Here is a 23,857-nt window from a genome sequence, read left to right as displayed (position 1 = left end):
GAGGGGCAGGCGGGGGAGGGGTATCTGGGGCTGCTGGAGGGGCCCCACCTGTCATCTTCCCGCCTTCCCTGCTCATTATGGCGGGGGATGACACCGGGAAAAGGAAAGGAAAGGGGAGGCAGGTCAACCACTCCTCCCCGCTAGGCTGCAGGCTGGGGAGGAGGGCGCCAAAGGGGATGGGCTGGACGGGGGAGCTTTCAAGGGCCTGTGGGGGACAGTCACCGACTCGGGGTAGAAAACCGGCTCCTCTAGCTGCACTAGGGGAGGGGGGTCATAACAACATTTGGGGAGTGTAGTGAGGTCGGGGCAAACTCAAACGGGGGAAGGGCACAAGCGCTTGGGAGGGGACATGGGCGCACTGAATAAGGGGCCAATTGGGGTAGGGCTATCACATAGGGAGGGGGGGAACCAGGCTGGAAGCAGGACACGGAACCTAGGGGCTGACTTCAGAGACAAGGGCGGGGCAAACAAGCAAGGGCTGCAGAGGGAGAAGGGCGGGGCAGGCAAACAAACTGAAGTCAGCCAGGTGCTAGGGTAAAGGGGAGGGCAGAAAGGCTGCTAGGGGAAAAAGGGGGCAGGGAGCCAGGGACAAAGCTGGGGGCTGTGGAAGGGGGCCAGTCTAGGATGGGGCGGGGGGCACGTGCGCCCACGTGCGCTTGCAAAGAAAAGAAAAAAAAAAGTCAGTGCGGGCTGGCTGCTGCTGCAGGCCCCAAAGGTGGTGAAAGGGGGCAGCAGGCCAAGCAAGCAGCAGAGTCCCAGAAGCAGGAGTTTGAGGCAGATGGTGAGTGTCCGCTGGGGGTGGTGGTGGGGGCAGCGCCGACGGTGGTGGTGGTGGTGGTGGTTGGGGGGGGACACACACTGATGGACTAGGGGGCAGGCTCCACGCCACACCCCCTGTGTCCCCGCAAACACAGTCAGCACCCCCACCACAAGAGCACAGTCCAAAAGTCACTCAGCTTTTCTGGCCCCCTCCACAGTGGTCTACAGAGTCCGTGTGCGCTCCCCCAGCAGCAGATGGCCTCGTCCCCTCCTCCTTTGGGGTCCGGCAGCTCTCAGGCAGCGGCAGCAGCAGCAGCTGCTGCTGCTCCAGGCCGCAGTCCGGTGACCAGGCAGGCAGAGAGGACCCCTCACAGGTGGTGTTGATGGTCTTCACAGCAACAGCTGGGGTAGGGGTCCCTCACTCCCCCCCCTCTGGGGAGCAGGCCAGCAGCCCCCCCCCCAAGGGGCTGGTCCAGCAGCTGGCCAGCAACCAGGTAGGGGAGATGGCGTCCGGCCCGGCCAGGGGAGCAGCTGGAGCAGGGGCAGTAGTGGCAGCAGCAGCAAGGGCCCACAGTCCAGCAGGAGCAGTAGTCTCCCTCCTCCCTCCAGACCAGTGGGATACAGGAGTCTGGTAGAGGCAAATATACTGACCACTGGATGAATAGTTTTCTGTTCCCTGAGTGACAAGAGCAGGGGCTGCCCTAGAGCAATCAGGAACCTGCTAGAACCAATTAAGACAGACAAGCTAATTAAGACACCTGGAGCCAATTAAGAACTTACTAGAATCAATTAGATTAGGCAGGCTAAACAGGACACCTGGTTTAAGAAGGACCTCCCATCAGTTGGGGGGGGGGGGGGTGTGTGTGTGCAAGGAGCAGGGAGTGAGAAAGCATACTGCTGGAGGACTGAAGAGTACAAGCGTGATCAGGCTTCAGGAGGAAGATCTTGCAGTGAGGATAAAGAAGATGCTGGGGGAAGGCCATGGGGAACTAGTCTAGGGAGTTGTAACTGTCAAGCAGCTAATACAGGGGACATTGTAGACAGCTGCTATCCACAGGGCCCTGGGCTGGAACCTGGTGTAGAGGGTGGGCCTGGGTTCCCCCCATCCCCCCAACTCCTGATCGGACACAGGAGGAGTTGACCTGGTCTGTGAGAAACACCAGAAGGGAAGGTCTAAATTGGAAAGGGATCTGGCCTGTCTCCGACCCACTAGGTGGGACACAGAGACTGTGGGGATTGTTCTCTGTTTCCCCCATGCTGGCCAGTGAAAGGTTAGCTGAGTGAAAGGCAGGTTTGAGCCTCTAGCAGAAGCGGCCAAACTGAGGGCTGCTGTGAACCTCTGAGGCGAGCAAATCTGCCAAAAAGCGCAGGACCCACCAAGGCAGAGGAGGAACTTTGTCACACTTTATTACTACTTAGTTTGAAAATACCTCTTTCCTCTATAACCAGGGGTTAAGGAACTGGCCTATTGACTATAGCAACATTTAAGTACCTACAACTGTATTTAGGCACCAGTACTAAACATAGACTGAGTTTTCAGGCATGCTAGAGCACCCACGGCTCAAACTGACATCAATAGGAGCTGTAAATCAGGTGAGGCATTCTAGCTGCTGAATTATAGGCATCCAAGTTTGCCAGACTTGCTTCAAATTTTACTATTAAAACTTTTATCAAAGAAGTTCAGAAATACAGGTATCACTGGGTAACAGTGGATATGTCTACACAGCAAAAGCTGTACAGCTAGCTTGGATCCGCTATTGTGGGTGGCAATAGCACAGCACAGGTTTCAGCATGGTTAATACAAGCTCTGCATGGTCCGTGGTCACCACCCTGCTCTGAAGCCTATGCTGTGCTGTCTTCGCTGCTATTGCATGATGACAGGTTTCAGAGTAGCAGCCATGTTAGTCTCTATTCACAAAAAGAAAAGGAGTACTTGTGGCACCTTAGAGACTAACCAATTTATTTGAGCATAAGCTTTCGTGAGCTACAGATCACTTCATCAGATGCATTCAGTGGAAAACTGAATTTTTCCACTGCATGCATCCAATGAAGTGAGCTGTAGCTCACAAAAGCTTATGCTCAAATAAATGTGTTAGTCTCTAAGGTGCCACAAGTACTCCTTTTCTTTTCACTGCTATTGTTACTCTCACTAAATGGATTCAAGCTAGCATTGGTAGGCTAGTCTGTGCATCTTCCAAGGAAGATGCTAAACCGATACAGGACCCCAAGCCTAGAAAAAGCAGGTGGGGGTGGGATTGCCAAGTGTGACTGCCCAGGGAGCATCAGTGTGTTTTGACAGGCATAGAAGAGAGAATGCTGCGAGAAGGACAGTCTGCTTGTCCAAATCCAGAAATGGAGGTAACTGGGCCAGACGAAACATCAAAGCTTGCAAGGAAATTCTAAGGGTTACCTATGGCGAAATATGCATAGAGACCTTTACTGGTTTTTTTTTTTTACATTTTGCTCTACATGCTTTATATATATGGGTGAATGATGGTTTGTTTTGAAGATGCTGTTTCTGTGTCACAGCAAACTTATACCCTTCAGGAGCTTGCAACAGTAACTTATAGGTGCCAAAATTATTTGGCCTGTCACATTAACATGGTTGGAGTCTGTCCTTCAGAGATCCAGTCCCGGGGGGTTGAACTGCATGATTCTGCTCAGAGAGGGATGAAGGCAGCATGGCCTAGCCCCACAGGGATGCACGTGAGAGGGACTAAAAGGGGTCTAAAATGCAGTTTGCACTGTAACTGACACCACTTTTTAGCCCCCTCCCCTCAAATAAAAGCCAGTATCAAAAATACACTGCTCTTCTCACTTTGAACATCAAATGGTCTTAGCTGCAGGACTGCCTCCAACATATCACAGGCTGGTTTTGTTTGTTTGTTTAGACAGTGAGGCAATCAACTTGAGGGAGAGGGAAAATACTTGACTGGGGCCTGACCTAACCTGAGACTAGAACTACCATCCTAATCCTGTTTACTTTTCTCTCCTGTGATGTCTGATAGCCCTGCTTCCTGAATCAGTGTCACTCAGTTGGCCCCTCTTCAGGGGAAAGTGGGAGGTAAGTCATAATAAAAAAGTTAAAACTCTACCAAAACCTCACCAGATATTCTGTGCAGGAGGTGTTGTTCTTGCCCTCGTCAAGACACTCTGTTCTTCCAATGCACCCTGGTTCTGATCCACAGTACTATCTGCTCTAAATACCTCCTAGCTGGCTCAGACCTGCCCCATCACTCCCTATCCCATTTCACAACTCTAGTTCTGACAATGCTCTTTGGGAGCATGGGCTAGGGGTTAAAGGAGGGGCATAGTCACGGCATCTCCCTTTTTCTGTGTGACTTGGATTAATTATTTCTCTCTCTGTATCTCTCTCTTCCCATCTGTAAAATGGGGATGATGATTCTTACTATAACTACAGTTCACACAGGTGCTGTGAGAATCAATATGGATAAAGTCCTTTTAAATGTTTAGATGGAAGGTTCTGGACCTCCTAAACAAACATACCCAAACTAGTTGGACTTTCCTCCCCTGCTTTATGATTATTCATTATTTGTATTGCACTTGCACCCAGACCCCAACCAGGATTGGGGCCCCATTATGCTGCATGCTGTAGAAACATAAAATAAGACCATTCTTGCCCCAGTGAATTTACAGTATAAATGGAGGCAAGATGTGACAAGTGGGTGTGGAACACAAGGATTTGGGTGGAGAGGGAAGACTATGTTTTTTATATTCAATTGTTTTGTCCTGTTTCTTTGTGCATCTTTAAATGAGTGACAGGTTTCAGAGTAGCAGCCGTGTTAGTCTGTATTCGCAAAAAGAAAAGGAGTACTTGTGGCACCTTAGAGACTAATTTGTTAGTCTCTAAGGTGCCACAAGTACTCCTTTTCTTTTTTAAATAAGTGGTATTTCTTCTTCAAGTGATGGTCCCTATTGTATTCCACTGAGGCCTACGCATGCACACCATGCGCCTGGAGTCAGAGACTTTGAAATAGAAACCTGTGGCTACAGCAGAGGGAACTAGGAGGCAGTGCTCCTAGATTATAAGAACCACAGTATAAGCCATACATTCAAGAGTGGTGAGAATTTTTTATTCCCTCCATGGATATCAACATGTCACCTTCTGGAGTATGGCCTGAACAACCCTTTCCGGGATGTTAAAATGCAGTGTAAATCCTGTACAGGTCAGATTTAGCATCACACACACAGATCCATGGGGCAAGAGGTAGAGGACAGAACTTTCAGCAATGCCCAAAGCTACAAAACTCCTTACTAGCAGAGATCAGGCTGAGCCCAACTTGACCCATGCTTAGGACATCCTGCAAAACTCATCTCTGTATGAAGGCACTCTCCAAATAACGAAGTGGTAGAAAACTCTAGCAGCACTCTCTCAGAGAGTAGGGCTGAGGATTTCAGTCCTATTTTGGCCAAAATTTATCATTCATAATCTTATAGTGGCGCTTAAGGCTGGGGTAGTGGGAATTTTAGAAATCCTTATAGATAACATCACACCATTGCACTTCTATTTCACTCATACCATTCAGAATCTCTTCCTCTCAAAACAACATGAGTCAGGGTGCAAGTGTTAGAACATATTTGCAAACTTGGTCTGATTATGGTAAAAAAAAATCAATTGCATTCAAATAGGAACATATTAATCATCACATCATCTAGTGCAATGGCTCTCAACCTTTCCGGACAACTGTACCCTTTTCAGGAGTCTAATTTGTCTTGTGTACCCCCAAATTTAACCTCACTTAAAAGCTACTTGCTTACAAAATTAGACATAAAAATACAAAAGCGTCACAGCACACTATAACTGAAAAATTGCTTACTTTCTCATTTTTATAATATATCTATTCCAGTTGATTTATTTTATAATTATTATACTGACATTTCAGTGTATAGGATACAGAGCAGTATGAATAAGTCATTGCGTGAAATTTTAGTTTGTACTGACTTTGCTAGTGTTTTTTATGTAGCCTGTTGTAAAACTAGGCAAATATCTTGATGAATTGATGTACCCCCGGAAAGAATGTTCAAAGCACCTTATTTGTGTTTCTATTCTGTTAAGGCCCAATAAAAAATAAAGACAACTGTACATTATTTTTATTATTGATCCAGCAAAAAAAAAAAACAAAAACCCCATATATAGATAGATAGATAGATTACAATGCATTTGCATTTACAATTACAATTAATTACAAGGCAGAGAGAGCAGGACATGAATGGAAGTGAGCAGGGCCTTTTCCTAACTGTTACCTATGCTATGGCTTGTTGTCTAATGGCATCATGTTAATTTTATCTTCTTATCTCACTACCATATTTCACTGGTTACTGAACATTTTTACTTTGTCAAATCTACCCCATATCACTTTTCCCCCTTCTTCCTATTATCTCTGACATACTTTCCTGTGGGGAAAATATAATGTAATTCCCCAATGAACAGACGTCTAACAGACATGTTGATGTTGCTGAGGTCAGAAAGAACTGAGGTTTTGTATTATGATTGGCTGCTGCTCTGTACATTTTGGGGTGCAGTCTGTGATTGAAAATGATAAATGTGATAGCAGTTAAAGAAGGATCTAAACTGGAGGTTTCCTAATTTTTAAAGATTGGTGCGGATTGATATTTCTCTTAAGCAGTTTAACAAACCTTTTAGGTGTTGGAGTTTGTGCAAATAAATTATAAGGACATATTCACCTTACCTGATACTTTCTGATCTTTTATCAAGGACATGCTACTGGGAAAAAGCACAACTGTTTAATGGTTACAAGTGCCAGGAGCCAATACACAATAGTGTATTGTATTACAGAAAGCACAATAATGTTATAGCAAATGTTTTTTGCACACATACTTCCACCAAAAACACCAGCTAAAAATAATAAAAACGGACAACATTAATTTGTGGCAGCTGGACACTTCTGGGACCAAGTATTTTTTAAAAATATCTAAACTATATGCCAAGATTAGTCTCAATAAAGTTGCATTTATAAACGGAGCTCTTTTCTTAAAGAGGGAGCTACAGAGCTGCTTTCCACCACCTACCCTGTCTTCAGCCCTAAAAATGTAAATAAAGGTTGATAAGCAATTGAAAGGAAATGGTTACAGCTACATCCACAGATCTAGAAAAGGTATGAAGTGCAGCAGTGATTGTTCTTGTTTTCTTGGTGGAGTGCAGTCCAACATGAAGTACACATGAGGGTTTTTTTCCTTAAACTTTAAGCCTGAGAATAACTTCTAAAAAGAATTACTCATACTGGAACAACAAACTGACTAGACTAGTAACAATTATACCAGTAGCTTACATTTCTCATGAATAAACATAATTTTGCTTCTTTGCTATTGCCTACATCATTCTACTACAAATATTTGAACACAAAAATATATTACTCTAATTTGTTAACTTGCAGTACAACTACCTTAGCTACTTTGCTTGGGGATAGATTTGTTCTGAACAGCTTTCCCGCCTGTGATTAACAGTTTCTGTGACTTTGCCTCCAGTTAGAATGAAATTAATGGCAAATTGTTTAAAGAGTGTTGGTTATGGTTGTTGTATAAAAGTTGATTTAAAGTTACACGATATATATAGCAATGCTTCTCTACAATGCACTATTCAAGATACAATGCCTGCATTCAGTGGTGGTTGTGGATGATGCAAAACTATAGGGAAATGTGACTGAAAGGCACATGCTGAGCAGGAAGAGGGTATTGTTTTAACATCACCAGTAGTAGGTATTTATCAATGTCAAGTTACTGTCACCTCAGGACCATGTGCTCTTTATTGCTCTACCCCACTACCTTTACCAGTGTGACACTTCCATTCCCTTGCTGCCTGTGTGCACTGCATTCAATCCCACTCAGAAGAGGAGGGGGTACTTTTACAGCCACAGCAGGGTGGCTGAAGTGGAGGAGCGAAGGGGGGTGGGGGCGATGAGGGGAATCAATCAGCGCTGGATGATGTCACACGGGCCAGCGGCAGCGCTGGCCCCAGGGGTGAGGGGGGCAGCAGGGTGCCCCCGGCTACACGCATCCCAAAGGACGTAGCTGTGCGAGGGTCTGGAGGGACAGCGGCTCTTGCCAGCGCTGCTCCTGTAGGGCAGGTTTGCAAAGGGGTGGGGTGGGCTGGGTTATTAGGGGAGAGACGGGCACGCAGCTCAAGCCAATAACTCAGTGAGGCCAGGCAGAGGGAGGCGGTGGCTAGCCGAGCCGTGCCCCCCAGGGCTGGGTTGTGCTCGTGGGTGACTCCGCGCCTGCCGCGCTCGGCAGGGTATATAAGGCGGGCGTCAGCGAGCGCCGGGCCTGCAGCACGCGGCGGGCCGCTGGCGCGAGGGCCGGGGGGGCTGGGCAGCACGCGCGCCGGGTGTGACAGTCTAGCGGGCGGGTGCCAGGGCGGGTCCGGGCCGCGCGCCGGGATGGGGCTGACGCTGAGGCTTCGGGTGCTGTGCGCGGGGCTGCTGTTAGCCGGGCTGCCGGCGGAGCTGGGCGCGCAGAGCGCCCGGGATGCGGCAGCCGCGGCGCCCCGGGGCGGCGAGTACGGGGTGAAGCTGTGCGGCCGGGAGTTCATCCGCGCCGTGATCTTCACCTGCGGCGGGTCCCGCTGGAAGAGATTGGCCCTGCAGGCGGGGGAGCCGCTGCCTGGCGCTGGTGAGTGACCGGGAGCGCGGGGAGGGGGCGGCGTGCCCCCCCCCCCCGCAGGCTGCAAACGGAGGGGCTGGCACGCGCGGGGCACCGGGCTGGGACCTGCCCCCCCCCCGGGAGCCCGGCTCGCGGTGAGGCGGCCGGGCCGGGCTGTCACCCGTCGCGGGGTGGGGGGTGGCCAGCGCACGGCCGGGGCAGGGGGCGGCTGCTGACTGGCCCGGGCAGCGTGAGGCGCAGCCTCGGCTTTCCAGTCGCTTGACGGCGAGAAACTACGTCGGCGCCCTCGCCTCTGCCCGGCTACGCGCGAGGAGGGGGACGCGTCCAACTTCCCTGCCTCTGCCCCCTCGGTCTTGGGTAGCCTGGTGCGCCCCTTGGCCCGGGGACCAGCGCGAAACCGCCCCCCGCGAGCGAGGAAGGTTAAGCCCCGAGCCCGGGACGTGGCCATCCCTGCCCCGCGCAGGCTTCGTGCGGGACCGTCTGGCTACCGCCCTGCCCGCTCTGCAGCCCGCGGCCCTTCGCGCACGGGGCTGCTCTGGCTCTGGGCTAAACTCATTAACAGACCCGTGTGCCCAGGTGCTACCCTAATGGACACCCGCAAAGTACCTCAGAGGGAGAGAGACCTTCTTCCTCCATTTAACTGCTAGGCTCTGGCCAGCAGTGAGTGGCACAGAGCTCAGTAAGTTTCGCTGCGATCAAAGGGTTGCTGCTACTCACAGGCAAGGGCAGAGAGAACTGATCTTTCTGCCCAAGAAGGTTGGCTGACTTTCAAGCAACACCTTGGGGAAACAAAGGGCTGCTGTACGCCTAAGACTTAGGTCGACCTAGCTCAGTTGCTCAAGGGGGTGAAAAATTCACACCCTCGAGAGATGTAGTGAAACACACTGACAGAATTCTTCTGTTGTCCTAGCTTCTGCCTCTCCCCGGGGTGGATTAACCACAGTGACAACCAGCCCCCTTGAGTCACTGTAGCAAGTGCCTAACACAGCTGTAATGCCACAGCACCTGTAGTATGGGCAAGTGCCTGCTCACTGTTATCTCTGCTTAGAATCTAACCGCATACTTGTTATGAGCACACACTTCAGAGAAAGCTCTACTACCTCCCACCTCTTCCATCTTGAATATGGTGGTAATGAGTTGCAGTTGATGCTTCATGGACTGCCTGAAGAGCAAGAATAGAGCACTGTCCCAAATCACCTAAAAACCCACAAACACATGGGGTCACTTCTACTTTGCTAATGATGGGACATGTTCAAATAAATGCTTCTATTAGTGAAACTTGTTTAATCCGTCATCCCAGGAAAAAAAACCCATGGAATCATGGCTACACTCACAGCATTTCTCCAATGCAGGCACCTGGGGGAGGGCAGAAGACAGCAGTCCCTACCAAGGGGCTACCAGCAGTGGTTGGGCGCTGCCCCAAACTGGAGAGAGACAAGTTGGAGGAGCAGGCAGCCAGTGTGCTCCCCACCTTCCCGAGGGCAGTGGGGGCAGGCTCCAGCCACTGGGCCCTGTCCCCTGGCATAGGGCTTCAGGCTCCATTCCCTGACTACATGGTGACAGGCTCTAGGCCCAAGCACTCCCCCCCCATCACTGCTATCTCCCCCAGTGTTCCATTGCCCCAAGTGCCTCTGTACCCATCTCCCCATCCGGGGCTTAATTTGTCCCTAGGCTTGCTGGGGCTGAGTAAATCTGCTGTGAAAAGTGATACTAACAAACATACGAATATCACTTTTCACAGCACACATAGGAGCTAGCAAGTCTTTTAAAACAAACAAAAAAACCCAAGAAAGCAAAAGAAACCATAAGAAATAAAACAAGGACATTCAAAGCACCTTATTTGTGTTTCTATGCTGTTTAGAGCCAATAAAGAAGAGACAACTGTACATTTTTATTATTGAGCCTGCAAAAAAAACTAAAAAAACAACCAAAAAAAAAACCAAACAAACCAACCTTTCATAAGTCTATTACAATGACATGGACATAAATAAATATGCACATATACTTTTTCCTAAAGTTTATTAAGTATTTTAGGAAAAACTGTCAGAGCAGCCATCAGCAATAGTTGGTGGCCGCACTCTGAGGCCACCAAAAAATGTGTTGAGAACCCGTTATAAAAGGTGTATTTATTTGCTTAAAGATTAAACACTTGCACTGTTGTTCAAGACATGTTAAAATGATTCCTATTGTGTATTCAGAAGTCAAAAATAGCAAATGACTGCAAAGCACTTCCTAAGACTTCTGGTTTAGTCAACCTGTACTGTATGTATTGTTTGTTAAAACTCCTGAATACTAGTATGACTAGACTAGTAGTATCAGACTTCAAGACTTGAAGACTACTTTGTGGAGCTGAGAAATGGGAAGTGACCCCTTCTTTCAGTAGCACATTCTACCACAAGTCATATTTGGCCTTATTCTTATGCAGCAGGATACAATTAACTCCGATGGACTTCAACAGGGGTTACTGTGTTTTGTGGAGAGAGAACTTGGGTGTAAATCCAGAAAGGGACTTGTGTGTTGCAAGGCTGAGTATTGCCAGGCTTAACTTTTTAGGCACTTAACAGCTCATGAGTAGAATCCTCAGACCTTGAGTTAGGCATCTAGGCTCCGTATACAGTGCATGGAAAGAGTTACATACCTGGGAATGGGATCCACAAAAAGCAGCACGGTGGTGGGGAGCTGAAGAGTAGGGTGTTAGATGCCCAAGCTTGAGCTAGAGGAAGGCACTTAAGATCCACAACGAGAAACCCTGTTCTGATATCAGGCACCTAATCTGTTTCTCGCAAGAACAGCTCAATAGTCCATTGGTGAAGGTACTCATCTGAGATGTGATGAGTACCCTCACCCCTGGACTAAAGCATCAGGGATGTCTACATCACTTGCCCCTGATCTCCCCACTGTGTATGTAGAGTTAGGTGTGCTTTGAGAACACTTACCTGATTGGGCCCTGCAGGTGAGCTAGTCAAAGGACCCCACTGGGATTTAAGCATGAGATTGAGATGGGCACCTATCCAGAGGCAGAAACCATGGGGACTTTTACAGTAACTTCCAGAATTGGTGACAGCTGAGCAGGCATTATGAGGATCTCAGTGGTGCCTAAATTTTGGAGCTAGGTGCTTAAGTCCTTTTGGGGAACTGGGCCTTGGTCCCTGTATAGTTACTCATTTAATCTTTTCCATTCTATGTCTGATAGCTTCCTCAAATTTGAATGCTATATTATTTGGTTACTTAGAGCTGGTCTTCATGAACATTTAGTTCGCAGCAAGCTGGGGTGTGAATCTGCCATGGACTAACTGTCCATGTGGACCCTGATGACAGTCATTTAAAAGAGTCAGCGGTCCACATAAACACTTAGTTTGTAGCAGGCTAGTATGGGGAAGCTTCACATCGTAGCTTGCTGCAAACTAAATATTTGTGTAGACAAGCACTTACAAGATCAAGGATTTATTTTGTTTCGGCAAAATTTCTTTATCAAAATATATAATACAAAATAGAAAGATCAATAATATTCACAGCACAAAGTTAAAAAGATGTTCTGCAACACTACTAAGGTCCCCATCCCTGTATACACTAGATCATACACAGGTATTTAAATGGATGGAGGAGGCTAGACTTGATCTTCTATTTATTGCGTTAACTTATTCTGAAAGATCTTTTTAAATAAAATTGTCACATAAAAGGGATTAAACTTAAATACTGATTGAATAAAATTGTAGCTTGAAAAGATTTCCTTTGGAGTAATTCAACTTAAAGGATATTTTATTTACACTGGCTATTAAGCCTGTTACTGTAAAAATCAGTTGAAGACATCTACATACTCTGAACTATACCCAGCATCAGTAAAACAAGTGCTTAAACAAATACTGAAATTTCTAATACACTGGGGTGAAAGAGCAGCTCTGCAAATGTGTGCTTGCAAGTATGACAAGAGCAGTGTCCTTGTAAGAAAGTTGTACAGACTAGTGCAGTCAGTGCAATCCTCAAGCATCAGAAAGTTCCTTCTTGATAGTCGGCACCTAATTTATTCTGCTGTATTTGAGGTACTCAGTATATTTTTCCTATTTATCTGAGCAGCAGGGTAGAAATGGACATGTACTCTTGCAATAGTTGAATGGCTCAGGAAAATTAGATAATTTGATTTATCCTTGTGTTCTGAAATATAATCCATCAGAAACCGATCAAATCAAAGTAGAAGGTACTTTTTAAAAAAAAGGTGACAGCAGTACATGTACTAGGGCCTTCTAGGAACCTTAAACCGATAACTGTTTTATTTTTCCTCATAGTCTCCTGCTTTGACCTCTCTCTTAGCTAGAGGCACAACCATGCTTTCAACAGCAAGTCATGAGCATTCATGCCACACTAGCTTCTGTAAGATAAAAATTTAGGTAAATAACAAGGGTTTGCCTCAAAAATATGCGTTCTCACTCCAAACTTGGATGGATGCACTATTATCTAATACAGGGGTGGGCAAACTTTTTGGGCCGAGGGCCACATTTGGGTGGGGAAATTGTGTGCAGGGCCAGGGCAGGGGAGGGGGTGGGGGAACAGGCTCAGGATTGGGGAAGAGAAGCGGTGTGGAGTGCATGAGGAGGCTCAGGGAAGGGGCTCAGGGCAGGGGTGCAGGAGGGAGCTCAGGGCAGGGAGTTGGGGTGCAGGGTGCAGCAGGAGGCTTAGGGCAGGGAGTTGGGGTGCAGGAGGAGTTCGGGCTCCAGCCCAGTGCCACTTACCTAAAGTGGCTCTGGGGAGGCAGCGGCGCGCACCAGGACCAGGGCAGATTCCCTGCCTGCCTGCCCTGGCCCCACACCGTGCCGCTCTGGGAAGCAGCCAGAACCACGTCTCTGCCCGGCCCCTGGGGAGGACGCGGCACAGGGCTCTGAGCACTGCCCTTGCCATGCCTCCAGGTACCTTCCCCAAAGCTCCTATTGGCCACGGTTCCCTATTTCCGGCCAATGGGAGCTGCAGGGGGCAGTGCCTGGAGGCCAGGGCAACCCAGGGACATGATGCTGGCTGCTTCTGAGAGCAGCGCAGGGCCTGAAGCACCACAGGGGGCAATCCCGCAGGCCGGATCCAAAGCCCTGAGGGGCTGGATCCGGCCTGCGGACTGCAGTTTGCCCACCCCATATCTAGTATTAGTGTCTCTGAATGGGATCGAGATGGAACTGATCTCAATGAACAGACTGCATCATGAATACAGGGGCTTAGGGACTCACAGCATTAATCCTTCAGTGTTCATATAGACTTTGAGTCATTTAGTTCACAGCAAAGCCCTGTCTGGGATGATTTAGTTGGGGATTGGTCCTGCTTTGAACAGGGGGGTTGGACTAGATGACCTCCTGAGGTCCCTTCCAACCCTGATATTCTATGATTCATTCAATTTCATGGCAGCCATAGGACCTTTTGTCTTGATCAACTCTTAAAAGCTAAACAAACTCTACATGGTTCCCAAAACCTCTGAGGAAGAATAGTCCTATTAACAGCCCATTATCAATTGCTTGGAAGGACATAATAGTCAACCAGAAACTATAGGTATAGTGCTTCCCCAAGTAGTGTGCTAAGTACGGGGGCTACGGTTCTATTTTGCACCTCTAAGAGGTATAGTACAGAACCCTCAGCCTAGAGAAGTAGGGGGGGGGGGCAGGCTGAGGTGACTATGCTGGTTTTGTACTCTGCTGCACCTGGGGATGCTCCAGGGGCTGGAGCAGCTCTGCTATTACTTAGCTGTGGAGGCTTGTTTAAGTTATGGCAGCCTCCCTTCGCTGCAGCACTGCCTAGAAGAACCCAGACATGCCTCCTACACTAGGGCTTTGGAAGGGGTACTTATGTCTGTCTTATGCAGTCCCTGTGCTGGGGAAATCCTCTGAGGGGATACTGGGCTTTTAGGGCTCCATAATACCACTCTACCCCGTTTACCCTAGGGAAAAAGGCTGAAGCAGGGGTGACAATCTTAGCCAGTACATGTCATTTTTTGCATATCACTCAGTTCTGGTTGGGTATACTCACAAGTTTAAATAAAAATTAATACATTTTGTTGAAATGACTTGTCTTCAGAGGACTAAGTTAAAGACATGGATGAAGTTTAAAAATAAATTGTTCATTTGAAGCAAAGCAGCATCTTGACTATTTTTTTCCCCCCAAAGGGCACTTTTCTGCTATGCTCCTAGTTCAATGTCTGAATTGATTTTGCTGCAATTGTAAAGAAAAAAGGTTATTTGGGGCCCCACGAGTAGTTAGAGAAACTAATACAAAAGGATTTTGCCTACAATAAAAGGAAGGGAAAATAGGGATTTCACATGGAATGGCTTTTACAGTCCAGGTTGGTGGTGCTTGTGATATCCCCACACTGGCTGCGCTTACACGTACATGAGGAAAGCTTTTCGTTGATAGATAGCATGAAACAGGTGGTTGTCTTGCTTTGTCCTTCTAGCCACCCACAGAAGTTCCCAAATTGTGGCCTGCACAGAGTTGGTGTGTAACTAAGCTGCTAGCGTTCCTTCTTTCCAGTTGAGAGAAACAGAGCAGATTGGAGGGAGAGACTAAACAAAGAGCCAAAGCATTAGCTGAAAATATATAAATACTCTCCTAACATTACCGCCTATCTAAGCAACTGGTAGGGTCTGCAAATAGGGGATAGTGGTTCATGCAGTCAAGAATAGGAGGAGGTAGTCAATAAGAATTGAAGAGATGGTCCACATTGTAGGCAGCCTGCAAACCTCTAGGGTAGCGCTTCTACATAGCAACATTGTTTGATAGAGCCATTTTGACACATTTATACTCATCATACTTTACAATCATAGTTGTACCAGTATGTTGTGTGTCTCCTAAGGCACCTGACATGTTGCTTAGTGCAGTTAGGGAATGTTGAGTAACTAAATGAGTTTGGAATGGAATGGATTTGAGGACAAACACAAATATGATGCTTGTGGATTCTTCTCCACAACTGAGGGAATCTACTTGCACACAAGATCTGACAGAAAGCTGTTCAATCTTCCAAGACTCAGATCTAAAACCAAGGCTCAGGAGGCCCTTATCCAACACCACCTCTTTGCTGATGATGCAGCAGTGACAACCCACACAGAAGCTCATCTCCAAAACCTTATGGACAGTTTTTCCAAAGCCTGCCAAGACTTTGGGCTTACCATTAGCCTAAAAAAGACAAACATAATGTGCCATTATGGAGTTGAGGAAGCACCCTCCATCAAGATCAACAACTATAAACTGCATTGGAAAAGTTGCCACAACAATGTCTAGCAAGAGCGACAATGAGCAAGAGGGTATGGCAAAACAACAAACGGATAGAACACACAAAGATCTATGTGTATCATGCATGGGTTATCAGCACACTTTGGTATGGGAGTGAGACAGGGACCTTATACTCTCATCAGGAAAAAAAGCTCGACAGCTTTCAGATATGTTGCCTTCGTCAAATCTTGGGCATTTCCTTGAGGGATAGTCACCAACACTGAGGTGCTCCAGCATACAAACACTTCTCAGATAGAGATGCCTCCGCTGGCTTTGGCATGTATGGCTAATTAATGATGGGTGCAACCCAAAAGACATCCTCTACGGCGAATTGGCATCTGGAAAAAGACCCAAAGGATACCCAAAAATTGTGTTTCAAGGATGTGTGCAAGTGAGACCTCAAAGAAATGGACATGGATGTGGACAAATGGGAAGATCACACTCAAAACCACAGCCTTTGGAAACAAGAGCTTAACAAAGGTGTCCGGAGTTACGAGAGGAAGCCATCCAGCTTAGCAAAGGAGAAGAGAGCTTGCAGAAGGCAGAGCCCAAAGAGTTGAAACATCACTTTTAAATGTGACAGATGTGGGCAGAGATTGTCTCTCTCAAGTGGGTCTCTTCAGCCACATCCTCAGCTGCCATAAAACCAACTCAGTAAATTCTTTACCTCTCAGGGGTAGATACCCATGGTCCTCTCAAGACTGAAGAATACCTACTACTGTGGGGCATAAGTGTGTTGCAGAGGGCACTTGCTCAGTTGGACCATTGTTAAAGCCCTCTTCCTAGATGTTGCAAAAAACTCCAGTACAACAAATTCTTGTGACCACAACTCAGTGCTTGTGTGGGGATACAAAGTATTGTACTTGCTTTGCAAGTTCAAGACAGTCCAATTAACTACCCAACACACACTTTGCTGTAATAGATGATCCAGGCATAGGCTTAAGAGCACAGCTGTAGACCATCACCTTCTATCAGCCAGTCAATCCCTAGGACAGCTTTTCTAAAACTGGGGGTCCACGAGGTTTCTCCAGGGGGTCCGTAGGTCCCACTGATCAACTCAACTTCTCCCCACTCCCTCCCAGTGCCTCGTGCACACCGAGGAACAGCTGTTCAGTGGTGTGTAGGAGGTGCTGGGATGGAGGAGGAGGAGTGGGGATGGGGTGCACTTGGGAGGAGGCAGAATCACATCCAGGGCCACCAGTCCAGCTGATCAACTCCTCCTCCTCCTCCTCCCCAGTGCCTCCTGTATGCCGGGGAACAGCTGTTCAGTGGTGTGCAGGAGGCACTGGGAGGGAGAGGGAGGAATGGGGATGGGGTGCACTCAGGGGAGGGGTTGGAAAGAGGCATGGAAGAGAAGAGGCAGGGGTGGAGTGGGGGTGGGAAGAGGTGGAGCCTTGGGAAGGGGTGATGTGGGGGCGGGGCTTGGGGCTGAGTGATGGGTTTGGGGGTCCATGAAAATTTTTAAATCAAAATGGGGGTCCTTGGGTTGGTAAAGTTTGAGAACTGCTGTCTGAGGAAATTGCCTGTATCTCATAGCTGCTTAATTATTCTTTATAAATGAATAGCACACAGGTGGTGACTTCCCACCTAAGACTGCATGTAACTGCATGGTGCCCTTGTGGAAAAAGGATGCTTTGTCAAGTGTGTCGCTTACAGCAGCCACGCTGTTGTAGTTATGCTAAGAGCATGTTTATTACAAAACTAGGCTGTTTAAAACAATAGTTAAATAAAACAACCCTGTCAGCCAAGGTAGTGGTAGTGCTATTCTTGTCGTCTTGTGTTTAGATAATGATTAAGGCTACGTTTGAGATACGGGTATTTTTAGTAAAAGTCATGGATAAATCACAGGCACTAAACAAAAATTCATGGCCCGTGACCTGTCCATGATTTGTACTATACCCCTGACTAAATCTTGGGAGCGCCGCGGGTGCGTGGGGAGGGGGTGCTGCGGGTGCTGGAGGGAGGTGGGGTTGGTGCGGCTGGCAAGCTCTCTATCCAGCTTCTCTGAATCGGTGACATCCCTTCATAAGCTCCTAGCTCTGCACGCTGCCAGCTCCGCAGCTCCCATTGGCCGGGAACCGCCGCCAGTGGGAGCTGTGGGGTCAGTGCCTGCGGGTGGAGGCAGGAGCTGAGGGAGGGACATGTTGCTGCTTCTGGGGAGCCTGCCACCCAGAGCCCTCACCCCCTCCCACACCCAAACTCCTCCTGCTGCTGTCGGGGGAGGGCGGTGGCAGTGGCTCCAGACTGCCCTAGCAGCAGTTGGTGCAACTGGCCCAGGGGCTGCCTGAGCTGCTTGGGCAGCCCCGTAGCCAGCCGCACTGGCACGCTGCAGAAGTCACGGAGGTCATGGAATCCGTGACCTCCGTGATAAACTCGCAGCCTTCATAATGATTCCTTTATTTATTATTATTATTATTATTAGCTGAATGATTGTGATGTAACTTCTAACTATGACCTTCCGCCCTTAGGAACACTATAATTACACCTAAAAACTTTGGAATTAAAAAAAAATCTTTATTTTTATTTTAACAGATTCTGCTCAAGCCACTAGTAATAAAGAACTAGAGAACTTGAAATTGCAGTCAGTCTTAGTTCCTGGATTGGAGCAGCTGCAGAGAGCCAGCATACCACTTGGACAGCTGACACTGAAGGATTTGTTTAGTTTGTTTGATTATAATGAGTACGTACCCATGTCAGATGACTTCAGTGAATATGTTCGCCAGGTTGAGGATGCTGCCTGGAAGAACAGAGGGGGAGCAGGGATTGCCAATCCCATGGTGTCAAATACCTTTCCTTGGGCCAGGTATCCCAGAAGAAAACGAGACTTCTCAATGGGGGTGGCAGGAGTGTGCTGCAAATGGGGATGTACCAAAGCTGATATCAGTACACTATGCTGAGATTAAAATTGTGTTTCTGTATTTATTTTAGACATATGAACTCAATGTTAGTTGCAGTGATGCTTGATCAAGTACTGCATGTAAGGAAAGAAACAGTCTCAACAACATGGCAATTTTGTCTGCAAGCAGCTGTATATGTTACTGTTTTTTCTCTAAAAACTCACAAACTTATGATAATTAGTAATTTTGTTTTGCCGCAGTAACCTTTGCTCTAACTCTGTTAGTAAATCTTTACTTTCTGTGTTTTAAGGCTTTGTCTTTAAAATTATAATAAGACTTTCACACCACCTCTTTGTAACACTTCAGGGAGAAACCTCAATGGTAATTAAAGTATGTCACACTATATAAATCAGTGGTTCTCAAACTTTTGTAGTGGCGACCCCTTTTACACAGCAAGCCTCTGAGTGCAAACCCCCCTTATAAATTAAAAACACTTTTACATATATTTAACACCATTATAAAGGCAGGAGGCAAAGCAGGGTTTCAGGTGGAGGCTGACAGCTCGTAAGCCCCCATGTAATAACATTGCAACACCCTGAGCGGTCCTGACCCCCCGTTTGATATAAATGCTATAGAATTGTTTTTCCCCTTCCATTGGAAACAATACCTAGGGAATCCTTTAAAGAGCTGAGACTTTGACCAATTCTAGCTGAAAGGGTGTTCTATAACTTGAAACTCAAATACCACCAAGCTTGCTGTTGCACCAGTTAATGGAAGACTGTAGAGTATAACTGGCTTCTATACCACACTAATAGAAATTAGTAAGAGGATCTAGTACAATATTCAGACCATCTCCATCCAATTGCAGAATTATTTCTTAAATACCACATTTTAAAACAAAATTTTCTCATTCAGGTTAAACTTTCCGTTGACTTCTTTCTTACTTGTATATCTCTGTACTGCCCTGAATCTCTGGTTGAAGAATTAACATGTCAAGGAATCTAGGTTTATCTTCTGTCGTCTGTTCCTCACTTGTTATTTAGATGAGCTGTTAGATATTTAGCACCCTTAATCTTTGCTCCTATTCATACTTGTTTTATGAACACCTTCCAATTTATCTACAATTCTAGAATACTGCAGTATTCAATTGTGTGCAATATTCCAGATGTATTGTTGAATTTCTAACTTCTGTTTCATTTGTCTTCCACTGTTACTTGTCTCTTAACGGTGTGGTGTCCAGATTTTTCTCTTTATCCTCTTCAGATATACTAAACTTATTTTCTGCTAATATTTGTAACCACTTGAGGTCCCTCTGAATTCTGGTATTTACAATGCATCCTACTGTAACTTTGAAATTAGTGTTCTATACCTCCTACTTTGAGACTAGTGAAAATGACAGTGAGTAGTTGCCACTCTAAGTACCAGACCTAACACCAATTGCTGCAGCACTACACTTACTGAAGACTATTTATGACGACTGTTTGACTTGCAGCTAGTTTTCAATCCATGTACATTTTTAACCATTATATTTGATCATTTAAACGAACGCTTCACTAAATCAATAGTGCATCTCCTACGTTCCTTTCATCCTCTGATTTTGTAATTATTCCCATCAATTAGATTTTACTGGTAGAGTGAAAACTTCAGGGTATTTTAAAAGAGGATGGGAAAAACAGCTGTTAAATGTGGATATCATCAACCTTTAGCTTTCATAACATTTACATTTCAATGGGATGGCAATTTATAGCACTAACTGTTAAATACACTTTTCTTCTACTATACATAGCTGCAGTGAGTGAGAGATGCTCTGGGAAGAGTAACTGAGTGACAGTGTTGTGTGTTCACTGTAGCTCCCAGTGCTAGTTAAGGGTGCATATTTTTTTCCATTCTAAACCCTGTTTCCAGTCACTCATCTTAATGAATTTTTCAAGTTTTGGGATGAGTTTTTCTAGACATAGCATCTTATAAAGGAGAAGGGGAAGAGTTTGAGGAGAAACGCCTCCCCTAATTTGATGGGGTGGAAGGAGGGAGAAAATTCTCTCTCAATTTCACGCTTAGCAACTCTACTGCAGAAACAGCTATAGCAGAGAGCTGAAATTTGACATAGAAAATAGCCTGTACCAAATTTCTTAAGTGCTTTGAGAAAAATTACTGTAGTTTGATTATTTGAAAATTGCTCTGTATGTACAGTCCATCTTGACAGAACATTTTCTCTGCTAAACTTGTACAGTGAAAAACTGAGAAAAAGCTGCACTGTGTATATTTACAAACAAGCAGAGGAAGTGACATACCTGTTCCTTATTCCAGGACTGCCTTTCAGGTTTGTTGGTGGCACATCCACCTAGGCACACAGCCCAGAGGTGATCCAGGTGAGCTACCTTTCCTCCTCCTGCATCTCATGGTCTAAAGGTGTAATTCAGGTGGGCTAAGCTAACTCTTGGACCAAACCACTGGAATTTTCTGTTGGCACTTTCTTAACGTTCAAGATTGAAGACATAGCCATATACATTAACATTATAACGAGTGAAGATATGAAAAAAATAAAAGGAAATCTGTCTCTCCATGAAATTTACCATAAGCAGTAAGTGGAAATATAATTCCCAACTCAAGCAAGGAATATTTATGGCTTAACCGAGGCAGGAGGTGTGACTTGCAGAAGGTGCTGAAGTTTGTCTTTCACTATTATCCTGGCACTTTGCGAATAGTCTTTGAAGGGTGAAAGTAAACCAACTGTAATGTAAGTACTGGATTGATAAAATTCACTCACAAATGAATGAATACTATACATTATTTAATTTATCCTCTCTATGCACATACACATTTGTTACAAGAGTGTGAGGTATTCTTACCAGGGTTCTCTCAGGATCAAGGGTGACTAAGATACTGAGCATAGTTCTATTTCACCTTTATTTAAAAAAATCCATTAAGCAATGGATTTTTGTTGGTTAGTTGAATGTTTAGACATGTTTCACTACAGATATGTATTTACAAGTAATTGGGAATGGGTTACACACAGACAAGTCATTAAGCTGAAGTGTTAAATGTTCGAAAGGAAAACACCTTAACTTAAAATTGTAAATACATATTGAAGGTTTAAAAAAAACATATGTCTGAAAGCCAGGAACTCAAAGGTAACTCTACACAAAAACGCCACAAGTCAGATATTGAAAAGTGTGGAAATGCAGAGTTTGGAATAACCTAATCACTAACTCTTTGTCACTGGACAGTAGAGTAGTAATAACTTCATTTTCATATACACCAATTCAGAATTACAGGAAATCTTACAATAAAAAAATTAAAGTAATCAAATCAAAATTTTGCAGATTAGAGCCCATTCTCAGATATTTTAACAGCCTGACCATGTCCCTTTAAAATTTTAGAACTAACATTCTGGTATGCCAGCATACCCATTCTTATTGTTGGGGTTTGTCACCTCCTAACATCACACGTATCAATGTGTACTAAACAACTAAAGAGAATTTCTTTATGCTATTACTACATTAGATGATTAAAACTAAATTTTTAAAATTAAGGTCAAGATTTAAAAAAATAAGTGCCTAATAAGGGGTTAGGAGCCTAATTTTAGGTAGTCTGAGAGGCTGGGTGTTAAACGCATTTGAAAGGGGACCAAATAAAGCCTTGATTAAGGACAGCACATAAGCACATAGTTAACTTTAAGCACACACTTAAGCACCTTTCCTGAATAGAGACGCTTTCTTGAATTGAAAATCTTGGCAGCAATGTACTACTTTATTATAGCATTTAGTTACTTTATACATTTCTTTGATCTTGGATAATGAAAATACTCAAATTTCATGTCTGTATTCCGTTTTTTAGTCCATTTAACATTCAGGTTCTCATGTACTTGCAATCCAAACACTGCAAGAAAATGCTTATTTAAAACAAGCACTTTAATGGAAACATTTCTAAAGCTTGGGTTACCAAAGCTAAGTTTTGGTCTAATATCTGAATATTCCTTTAATATCACTTTGTCTTGGCAGTTAGTTCACTTAGGCCTCATATTGATCCTCTGCACAGAACTGAATTTCACCTTATGCAATCTATTTTGAGAATTCATGCATCTTCAGTCTTGTCAGGCCATATATGCAAGAAGGGAGAATTTATATTTAAGTAGGGAATATAAAAGTTGAGGTAATTACATTAGCAAAGAAAAAATATTTCAAATGATATGGCATGTTCAGTGCACATAATTAGTTTGCATATGCTACATTACCTTAAATCACTATACAATTTCAAGTAACTTTTTCAATTAGTATTTGTCCCAGTATGCCTCCCTGTGGCTGGGGTAGGCACTGTGGGTGACCCCCACCTTACTTCCCCCTAACTGGGGCATCATATGTTCTCTAAAAAGGGATCTGGGCCAGGGGGACCAAAAGAAACAAACAAATTAAAAATAAGTATCTCATGGAAGGAAAAATTTTAACAAACAGTTCCAGAAGCCCTTACCTTAGGACCCCTGATTTACAAGCTCCGCAACTCAAAGTCCTCAAGCAAAGTCTCTGAGCCAAGCCTGCTCAGGATAGTCTTCTGGAACCTGGGACACAGATCACCACCCATTTACAAGCTGGATGGCTTCTAATTCCCCCCTTTTGCTCAGCTTCCCGTTTTTGTTTAAATAGATCAATCCTAGGGCAGAGGAGGGAGCTTCCTTGATTATACTCAGGCTGTTCTGTTTGTGAGCTCCTGGGCTGACCTCTACAGTGGTAGTTCACTCCTTCCTGTCCTACCTTCGTTCCTCCTGTGCTGCTGACACAAATGGCAGTCCAGCTCCTCCACTGATTACAGGTGCCTGCTAGTTGTGGTACTTCATCCCAGGTGATGCCCGCACATTCAGTATCCTCTGTCACGGTCTTCTACCAGTTCTTCCTTGGCCATCCGTGCTTTCTCTTTCCTCCCTCAGGTATCCAATTCAGTGCTTGCTTAGCATGTCTCCCATCTTCCAGACTGTGTACATGTCCCAACTACCTGAGCCTTCTTTCTTTGAAGATATTTTCTTGGCTGTCCTGCTCTGTCAGCTCCCTTACTCCCACATTTGTTTTGTCTTTCCATGAAATGTGTAATACCCTCCTCAGCTGTCTGAGATAGGAGTCTCCAATCTCTTTTTGTCCTCTGTCATGCACACTCCTTCTCTATACTTTAATATCTAATTTTGATTGCCAAACACGATCGCATGTCTCTGATCCTGCTCTCAGGTACACTTTATATATTTTTTCTCCTGTACACATTCCATCACTGCCTGACTTCTTTATGCACTAGTCATACTGGCCCAAATAAATCCTTAGGAGTACTTCCTATCTTCCCCTACTGTTATCAAGCGTAGTTGGTGGGAGAAGATTGTTTTAAAACTATATGCAAAAATT

At 45.5% G+C, this 23,857-nt stretch overlaps 1 protein-coding gene across 1 annotated transcript; it reads left to right on the top strand.

Moving 5' to 3' along the window:
• Positions 1 to 8,095: 8,095 nt before the first annotated feature.
• Positions 8,096 to 18,885, top strand: LOC114020782 (relaxin-3). The gene is made up of 2 exons (XM_037901888.2): positions 8,096 to 8,409; positions 18,172 to 18,885. The coding sequence occupies exons 1-2, from the start codon at positions 8,178 to 8,180 to the stop codon at positions 18,534 to 18,536; spliced, it is 597 nt and encodes a 198-aa protein (XP_037757816.1). The 5' UTR covers positions 8,096 to 8,177; the 3' UTR covers positions 18,537 to 18,885.
• The last annotated feature ends 4,972 nt before the right edge of the window (positions 18,886 to 23,857 follow it).

The sequence above is a fragment of the Chelonia mydas genome, chromosome 5, assembly GCF_015237465.2.
Source record: "Chelonia mydas isolate rCheMyd1 chromosome 5, rCheMyd1.pri.v2, whole genome shotgun sequence".
NCBI classification, from domain to species: Eukaryota; Metazoa; Chordata; order Testudines; family Cheloniidae; genus Chelonia; species Chelonia mydas.
This window is presented reverse-complemented; position numbering and strand designations above follow the sequence as displayed.